The 10,321-nt window shown below is 37.0% G+C and overlaps 1 protein-coding gene across 4 annotated transcripts in view; it reads right to left on the bottom strand.

Annotated features, from left to right (window-relative positions):
* Positions 1-3,217: 3,217 nt before the first annotated feature.
* The window catches only part of LOC107565891 (ankyrin repeat domain-containing protein SOWAHD-like), a 26,788-nt gene continuing 19,684 nt past the window's right edge, over positions 3,218-10,321 (bottom strand). For 2 of the 4 annotated variants that reach the window (XM_016251186.1, XM_016251185.1), the window contains exons 8-10: positions 6,069-6,155; positions 5,965-5,967; positions 4,386-4,457 (exon numbers count right to left, since the gene is read on the bottom strand). In XM_016251186.1, coding sequence (XP_016106672.1) covers positions 6,113-6,155 — 43 coding nt within the window. In that variant the 3' untranslated portion in view covers positions 4,386-4,457; positions 5,965-5,967; positions 6,069-6,112. Of the gene's footprint in view, positions 3,858-4,108; positions 4,199-4,384; positions 4,458-5,676; positions 5,716-5,964; positions 5,968-6,068; positions 6,156-9,222; positions 9,599-10,321 lie in introns of those variants that run through there. The other 2 variants (XM_016251187.1, XM_016251189.1) reach the window with 2 other exon arrangements.

Consider the following 10,321-nt stretch of genomic DNA (forward strand, 5'->3'; position numbering starts at 1 on the left):
AGACAGACAGACAGACAGACAGACAGACAGATAGATAGATAGATAGATAGATATACATTTGATTGACAGACAGACAGATAGATAGATAGATAGATAGATATACATTTGATTGACAGACAGACAGATAGATAGATAGATAGATAGATAGATAGATAGATATACATTTGACAGACAGACAGACAGATAGATAGATAGATAGATATTTGATTGACAGACAGACAGATAGACAGATATACATTTGATTGACAGAAAGACAGACAGACAGATAGATAGATATACATTTGATTGACAGACAGACAGACAGACAGATAGATAGATAGATAGATAGATAGATAGATAGATAGATAGATAGATAGATAGATAGATAGATAGATAGATAGATAGATAGATAGAGATCATTGATCATTTGTGATCAGAAACTCAGAAAATAACAGCCAGCATCGAGACTCGCATGAAGCGCTTAAATGCACTATTTTCTCCTCACAATCAATACCTGGTGTGCTTGTAAGGCATCTGTGACATGACATCTACATTTTGGGTCATTTGTAAAACAAAGACTACAAGGAAGCTGGAGGCCTTGGGCTGCTGGTTTCAGTTCCCCCTCCCCGGCACAACGGCGGCCCCTAACCGCAGGAGGAGCGGCCCTCAGATGGAAATGAGCAACCAAACCAACAATGTAGCGCCTAATCTCTTCAGAGAGCCGGGAATCAGTTACACAGCAGTGGAGGCCTCTCCGGGCTTTTCAGCGCCTCCCCCCCCGCAAACGCAGACACGCACACACCCTCTGACCCCCCTCCTGTGTAGCCACAGGCTCCCCTTACACATAGGCCAGATACAAGGTATCCCCCTGCAACAGAAGGGGCAAGAATAAGTGGAGCGCAGGGTGGGGCAGAGCCCTCAAAGCACGGGATTAGAGCTAATGTGCCCTCCCTGGGTCCTAATCTCTTCAGAGGAGCATCGTGTTTGAGGACTGAGGGGCAGTCAGATAAGTATCTATTACAGCAAGGCCCTCTTTATCCTTCAAACACCCCCATACCCTTCAGAAATGAGGCACAAAACCACTTGCCTGTCTTCTCCTGTGATACCCAAAACCCGAAAGCAAGCGCTGGCCTTTTGCGACTAAGCTGGAATTAAGGGCTCAGGACCTTACGGAGGGCTGCTAGGGCCCATATTTGCTCCATCTGGGGAGCTCAAAGACGAGCGACTGATGGGCATCAAAGAAGGAGAGGAGAAAAGAACCGAGGAGATATGCATTAGACACAGACAGACAGACATTATTGATCATTTGTGATCAGAAACGGGAGAAAACTTTAAGGCACACAAGTCAAGTCACATTTTGATGCACAGATATGCATTAGACAGACAGACAGATAGATAGATATGCAATAGACAGACGGATGGACGGACAGATAGATAAAGACATTATTGATCATTTGTAATCAGAAACGTGAGGAAACTTTAAGGCACACAAGTCAGACTTGCATAAAGCGCTTAACAAATGCACTCCTCATGCGGCTGTTTCCCCCTTACAATCAATACCTGGTGTGCTTGTAAGGCATCTGTGACATGACATCTACATTTTGGGTCATTTGTAAAACAAAGACTACAAGGAAGCTGGAGGCCTTGAGCCGCTGGTTTCAGTTCCCCCTCCCAGGCACAATGGCGGCCCGTAACCGCAGGGGGAGCGGCCCTCAGATGGAAATGAGCAACCAAACCAACAATGTAGTGCCTAATCTCTTCAGAGAGCCGGGAATCAGTTACACAGCAGTAGAGGCCTCTCCGTGCTTTTCAGTGGCCTCCCCCCCCACAAACGCAGACACGCACACACCCTCTGACCCCCCTCCTGTGTAGCCACAGGCTCCCCTTACACATAGGCCAGATACAAGGTATCCCCCTGCAACAGAAGGGGCAAGAATAAGTGGAGCGCAGGGTGGGGCAGAGCCCTCAAAGCACGGGATTAGAGCTAATGTGCCCTCCCTGGGTCCTAATCTCTTCAGAGGAGCATCGTGTTTGAGGACTGAGGGGCAGTCAGATAAGTATCTATTACAGCAAGGCCCTCTTTATCCTTCAAACACCCCCATACCCTTCAGAAATGAGGCACAAAACCACTTGCCTGTCTTCTCCTGTGATACCCAAAACCCGAAAGCAAGCGCTGGCCTTTTGCGACTAAGCTGGAATTAAGGGCTCAGGACCTTACGGAGGGCTGCTAGGGCCCATATTTGCTCCATCTGGGGAGCTCAAAGCAGAGCAACCGATGGGCATCAAAGAAGGAGAGGAGAAAAGAACCGAGGAGTTTCGCTAGGAAGGTGGGAGCCGGGGGACAGTGACTGAGGTGGAAGATCTGATAGGGTGTAATCTTGTTAGGGTGATCCAGGAGAGCGATGAAAGAGCCACACGCTAGATTAGCGCAAGGGCCCGGAGGAAAGGTGGGAGATTGGAGCGCAACACTTTATGACAAAAAATTATCTTAACAATTAGAGGGAAAAAAACTGAATAATGAACAGGAAAAAAGCACACATTAAACAGTACAATTTATTTTTTGTTTTATATAAGGGAACATAAATTACATTATGAAAATAAACACTCAGGTAACAGGAAAGAGCCTCAGATTTCCAGCATAAGGCACAAACTAGCAGATTTACTCAACATCATCCTTTGGAATGCAAAAGGCATTTATTTTAATATAAAAAAATGTGCTAAAACATTTAATTCAAGACATTGGCAGCAGAAAAGAATAAAAGAAAAGGCTCTCGCAAAGCATTTAAATTCCATAAAAATATATTTCAATATTTCAAAGTGTGTGACTAATTTTTTAATTGGAATTTGATCATAAAACTCTTGTTTGGGATATTATTGGCTGACATTATTTTTCCCGGTGCACTGAGTCTTTGTCATGACATCATAAAAAAAAGTTATTTCAGGATCATATTTATTTATTTAGCTGAAATTTCTTTTTATATTTAAACTTATTGTTCATTTATATGGTATCTATCTATCTATGCAAAAAGTTAAATATTATCTATCTTATCTATGCAAAAAGTTAAATATTTTTATAATTATATGTAATTACATATACAAAATTAAATATAATATACTATACTACACTAGTATAGTATATGTAATATACTATAGATACTAAAATCAGTTTATATATATATATATATATATAATGAGTATATTATAAAATAAGAGTACATCAAATATTTTAAAACCGGCAAATAAGGTATTTTTTGATTTTGTTGTCTTTAAGGATGAAAAACATTCTCACAGAAGAACCATAAACTGTGATTCTGACTTTTAAGTTTGGTAAGGTGAAAATAAGGCAAATAAAAGCTGAAGTTGGTCTCTATTCAAGACAGAACTTTAGCATTAACATACAGACAACATAGTTCTTCATACTTGTAAAACTTTGGGATCATCAGATGAACAGGTCATTTAAAATGCACCTTTTCATTGCTTAATGAAAAATGTAAACCTTTAGCAGAGAAAATAAGACATTACACTTATACATTATCGCACACAGCTGTGGCATAATACTACAAATGCTAATAAAGCTAAAAAGCTACTTAAATGTGAATACAACTACAGCATACTATTTGTGCAAATAAAGCAGCAAAGTGTGTTTTCATCTGTACACTACTCAAGCGGCACTAAAGCGAGACTTCACACAGTCTACCGTGAAAACTTTCTGGGTCTAAACGCAGGCAGCATGAGCTGATGAGCAACAGTCCTCTCCTCCGGCACGGGCGCCAGGTCCTCCGCTGAACCCCACTTCTTCATGGAATGAAATAATGAGGTGATCTTCCTGTTCCTGCGCTCGCCGGCCTGGGTCAGGCTGTGGCACTCGCTGACTTCAGCTTGGAGAACAAACATCGAAGCAGTGTTAAGAAGAAGACCACACTGTGCATGAAATAACATGCTGGAAGGACAAATAGGGTGAAGACAAACAGTCCAAAACTGATCCACGAGGCACCCCGTAGATTCAGAGAAACCACATGCCTGGCCTGCGTTAATGTGGAAAACATCCTCAGTGCCACATGTGCCACACGTCAAACACCCAGCTGCATTGCATTTTTGCACAAAAAAAGGAGAACGGAGATTGACTCACATAGTTCATGGTCTTCTAATTGCGTCTCCCGTACATTGAGGTAATGATATGCTAAGTGGCCGCTGTAGTCCCGCAGATTGTCCTTCGCTCCTGTGAACATGTTCGTATTTCAGCAATATTAAATTAAGCAACTCAAGTGTCACTGCTTTCATATTTATGTCTTATTTAATTTCGGATAATTTTAAATTTTTATTTTTGCTCTATTAATTTGAGTTACATGCTTAGATAAATTAAATAATAAATAATAATAAAAAAATTTGAGGTATGAATGCTTACCGTATGTCCTGACCAGCAGGTCATATATATGTCGATGGCCGTGCAGTGCTGCGATGTGTAACGGTGTGTATCCCTGTAAGAACAAAAGACTGAATATCTCAAAAAGTGTCAAGAGCATGTCCAGGTTATATTTCATCCCATAATCGAAAGAATAAAAAAAATATATATATATATATATATACATTTTATTTTTTTATTAAATTATATAAAAATATGTAATTTAATTAAATACATAATATATTTTACATTTACAAATATTTTGCATGTAGTAATATTTGTTTTTATGTATAAAATATATTTTAGATTTTTTGCACACTATTGACATTATTTTCATGACAATTAAGCCTATTTAATAATTGTCACTGCTGTAACACACACACACACACACACACACAAATATATACATATTTTGCATTAAATTAAACAAAAATATTTAATTAAATTTAACACAAACAATATTTTACATTAACAACTATTTTACATAAAGTAAAATTTGTCAGATTGTTTGCTCGGTGACATTATATTCATGACACTTAAGCCTATTTAATAATTTTCATTTCCGGAATATGTACGTAACACACAAATATATAAATATATGCACTCTAAAAAATGCTGGGTTGTTTCAACCCAATGTTGGGTCAAATATGGACTAACCCAACTGTTGGGTTAAATTTTGGTTACATTTTTTAATTAGCTTTTTAACCCAACAGTTGGGTTAGTCCATATTTGACCCAACATTGGGTTGAAACAACCCAGCATTTTTTAGAGTGTGGTATTAAATTCAATTAAACAAAAATATTGAATTCAATTAAATACAAAATATATTTTACATATATTACAAATATTTTACATTTTTGCACTGTGACATTTTCATTCATATATATATATATATAAAGAAGAATAACAAAAACGAATGAAATTAATAAATAAACACAAAAGTAATTCACACATTACAATAAAATTAATGAATTTCTACACTGCTAAATATAATTTTATTTAATTTCTTTTGATTTTGGGGTGAAAATGTTATCTGTGAGATTCACCCAAACAGAGAAGCTTTTCTATTTTAAATATCTCTAGTGATCAATCTCACCACAAAACAGAAATGAAAAGGAAATGGACAGGGTGAAGGAAAATTCCACACTCCCCCCTAGTGCCCATGTCCCAGTCATAACAAACACTACACAACAGAATCAGAGAGTGACAGAGCGAAGAGAAGAGGGGGAGAGAAAGACGGGACACAAATTAACTGAGGTTACAGCAACAAAATCTAATGACAGAATCGTAATTGCCTGGTAATTCAGTGAAATTGCTTTGCTCTGAGCTTGCAGTTGGAATACATGAAGACATTGTTTAAGGGAAGCTGTTAACATGACAGAGTTTGATTTATGAACAGACATTCTCAAACAGCGCCTGGCTTCATTTGCACAGCTGGGCACCCGCATACCCTTTCACAGGAGTTATGTCAGAAGCGGACATTTCAAAAACGGACACTTTCTGGCAGCCTGGCACACACGTGAGAAACATGAACCCAGGCACGCTGTCACAGCAAGGGTGAATGTAAGGTGAGCAGTACTTACATGCTGTGAGAGAAAAGTAGACAAAAACACAATGATTAGTAAATGCATTTCAGTTTAGGCATGTATGCTAAAAAGGTATTGATTTATGAAGCAGTGGCACGTACTGCTTTTATATTGATGTCAGCCCCTGCTTCTGCCAACATATTGGTCATGTCTTCTTTACCATGTTTCGCAGCCCAGTGTAGTGCTGTCTGTGAGAGATATTGAAACATTACAATACTAAATATATACAAATGTAAATATGCATATTATATAGACACATTTACATCAAATGTAACATATCATTTAATGAACATCTTCCTGTCCAATGTCTTTCTTTTATTCATTTTTATAATGCTTTTATTTTTTTACATTTGACCTAGAAATTGTGCAGAATACTAAATATTCAGTTTTCAAATAGTATTTTTCATTACAATGTTATTTTATTGTAATATTTATTTTTAAATGTATTTTAATATTTAATTATTTTACTTTCTTTACACAATATTCATTTTTAAATGCTTTTATTCATTCCATTTGACCTAGAAATTGTGCAGAATACTAAATATTCAATCCTCAAATAATATTTCTGATCATAATTTTATTCTAATATTCATTTTTTACTTTATTAATTTATCCATTCTTTCATTAATTCACCCTTAAATGTTTTAATTACATTTAACCTAGAAATTGTGAATACTAAATATTACTAATACTAATATCGTTTTATTTTAATATTTACTTTATTTTATTATATTTATTTATTTTACCTCACGCATTCATTCAATCTTAAATTTTTTTATTATTACTACATTTAACCCAAAAATTGTGCAGAATGCTAAGTACTCCTTCAAATATTATTTCTTCATACATTCTGCATTTTTATTTTTATATTTATTTGACTTTATTTTAATATTTTTTTTATTAGACTATCCATTCATTCATTCATTTTTTTATTATTTTTTTTTTTCACATAACGAAATTGGTTGAGAGGATTGGTTTAACATTTTTGGTCACTACATAATTCTCACACTTGCATTTATGTTATTTCATAGTTTTAATTTCATTTTTTAAATAATTTAATTTCATAGAATTAATTAAACATTTTTCTAAATTCTAAAACTAACCTAAAAAAGGTTATTTTCTGTCTAAATCCAAAAAACAGCAGATTTTCAGTGTGGTCTGAGACATTTGGGCAGCACGGTCGATCTGAATTCTCATATTGCTTGTTTGGCCAGCTTGTTTGAGCTAGTACACAATCGTCAAGCCATCTGATTCATCTTGTAATACATCATTTACACTCCACATGTTCATTCTCTCCCACTAGGTAGATCCCCACCCCCCTAACGGCACGCGGTGGAGTGGCCCGTGCCTCCCATAGGCTGCCAGCGGGCCCCAGCTGTGCACAGAGGGTGTGGAGGGGACGGTTTCCTGCCATCTAATGGCGGTCTAATTACAAAACAACAAACCAGTGTGCCCACTGCGGGGGGAGCACAGGCCTGTCACGGGGTGCAAGATTGATGATGTTGGTATGACCCTCTGATGGAGGACCCACCCAGGCATCAGGCTGTTGACAAGGCCTGTCAGGAGGAGAAGGGGCCGCGCACCGCACACATGCACACGGACGCTGGAGCTTCAAACGCCCGGCGCTCTCAAACAAAACGAATGGAGAAGATGGGAAGCTATTGACCTCAGCCTGAGCGACACACCTCCTTTAGCAGGACCATGAGGTGGATTCTTCAAGACGACACTGGATCAAAATCAGCCACTTTATGTGCTTGTACTGTGCTTAAGTTTCTGTGCATGTTATTGTGGAGGGAAAAAAAAGATCAAATAACTTTTCTCCACATTTGATGTTTTTCTTTCAAGAAGGGTCATGTGGGTGAGAAAAATATGTTTCAAATACCATCATCTCAAATTGAATAAAATTCAAAACAAAACAAAACACCCGGTTAATTAAAAGTACAAAAGGAGGATTTGTAAAGAAAAATGTTGGATGATTTCAATATAAACCAAGAGGAGACTGGAAAACACGTACCATTACACCCCTAGAGACTAGCATATTCTTACCGGTTTTTCTCACCGGATATTTTTCTTTCACAAATGCATCGTTTTGCTTCAGAAGGCGTATACACCTAGGATAGCTTGAGGGTGAGTAAATCACAAGGTCATTTTCATTTTTGGGTGAACTATCCCTTTAAGTGAATTTTTCTGTTTCCCGAAAGTTAAACCAAACCTCTCAAAACTGAATGAATGAATGGAATGGAATTTGTTTGTTTTGTAAAGAAATGTATATGTAGCAAAGAACAAAATACAGTTCTGGTCTACATTATTTAACTTAAAATTTCAAATACTAATTCGGACTGCCTAGATTTAAGATATTTCTACACAAAACTACTCCAAAAACATAAAACAAATTCTGCAAGTAAACAAAATGAGGTAATGTGACGACAATTTGTCATACTGAAATGCTTTTAGTGGCTATGGTTCCTAATAGCATAGTACTCCAAATATTGTATCCCACAGTGCAATGGGCTTGAAGTGAGTTCATTACTGCTACTGTGCAAAATTTTGGTATTGGTAAGATTTTGGTAATGATAAAAAAAGAAAAAAGTGATTTATGCTTTACAAAGGCTGCATTAGTTCGATCATAAATACAGTAAAATAAAAAAAAACAGTAATGTTTAGAAATATTACAATTTAAAATAACGGTTTTCTATTTGAATATATTTTAAAATGTAATGTATTCCTGTGATCAAAGCTGAATTTTACATTCAGTGTCACATGATCCTTCAGAAATCATTCTAATATGCTGGTTTGCTGCTCAAGAAACAGTTCTGATTATTATCAGTGTGTGTGTGAGTGAGTGAGTGAGTGAGTGAGTGTTTTAAAATGTAATGTATTCCTGTGATCAAAGCTGAATTTTACATTCAGTGTCACATGATCCTTCAGAAATCATTCTAATACTGTACGTTGATTTACTGCACAAGAAACATTTCTTATTATTATCAATGCTGAAAACAGTTGCGCTGCTTCATATTTTTGTAAAAAAAAAAATGAATGTAAGTGTAAGAACCTGAAGCAGTATCTATCAGCTACGATTTCAGTAACTCACCCCATTTTTACACAAAATGGCATTAAAAATGCAAAATTACACTTTTCAATAGTTTTTAATAACTAGACCCAACTCACTGTCTAAAGTCACATGACAACAATGCACTACAGTCAGAAATCTATGTACGCATACTGCATACTATTTCATCTGTACACAATACGCACCATATCTCCACTATTGTGCATTCTTATGCATGTGTTCTCCTGTAGGTGTTTCCAGTCCTGCCCGTGGGACATATTGTGATAGATGAAGTCTGGTTTCCCTATCAGCCGCTCTATTGTTTGGGCTGTCGCACCCTTGAGATGGATTGGCCGGCACACATGCTTGACTGACAGCGCGACAGGCCTCATGGAGGCTTGGCAAGACGGACGACGGCCAACAGGATGTGACGTCTCCTACCCTTGTTCCTCAGGTTCCTGTTTTGGCCTGGCGGGGAACCCTCAACTCTCACTAACCAAATAGCACCTTTGTGACGACTACCACTAGGGCACAATAGAGACATATTCACTGTGGCTTTTAAAGAAGAGCGATGGACAAATGATGTACTCACAAACTGGGCGGAGGAAGAAGGAAGTCCGGGATACATCGGAAGAGGATGACATGGTGGAGAAGAAGAGAAGGAGAAAGAGATGAGCATACAGGTGGATTTACATTTACACCTGATGTACGGCAAAGTTTGTTTCAGAAATCATTCTAATATGCTGATTTGCTGCTCAAGGACAGTTTCTTATTATTAACAATGCTGCTTTCATATTTTTGCACGCAATAGCCGTGCAAGAACCTGAAGCTGATGATGGTTACTGATGTACAGCAAAGTTTGTTTTATTATTTGCTTAGGTTACGGTAATAAGAAATTAAAAATACCTGAGAATAATGGTATCAAACAGTATTTAGGCGTGGCCATATTAGAAATATTTCAGCAGATTTTTACGGGCAAAAAAAGGTCCATTGTCTATCATCAATATTGTAGAATATGTTCCCTCGTTTTAGTTAGAGTTGGCAGGTTTTATGATGGTAAATGTTAGACTTTTTACGACCAGGTAAAGAAAATTTAAAGGAATAAATTTAACCGAACACAATACGTCAATATGTTTTCTAAACGTAAATGTCTTTTATTAATGCTTCAAAGTTTGAAAAAAAACAAAAACAACTTCCAACAGATCTCAATAACCTTTTAATTAATTGTACTAAATAAATAAATATTTATTTATTAATAAATAATATTTATTTATTACCTTCTAAACACAGTTGGGGGGGGGGGGG

The sequence above is a fragment of the Sinocyclocheilus grahami genome, unplaced genomic scaffold, assembly GCF_001515645.1.
Source record: "Sinocyclocheilus grahami isolate Dianchi unplaced genomic scaffold, SAMN03320097.WGS_v1.1 scaffold1033.1, whole genome shotgun sequence".
Taxonomy (NCBI): domain Eukaryota; kingdom Metazoa; phylum Chordata; class Actinopteri; order Cypriniformes; family Cyprinidae; genus Sinocyclocheilus; species Sinocyclocheilus grahami.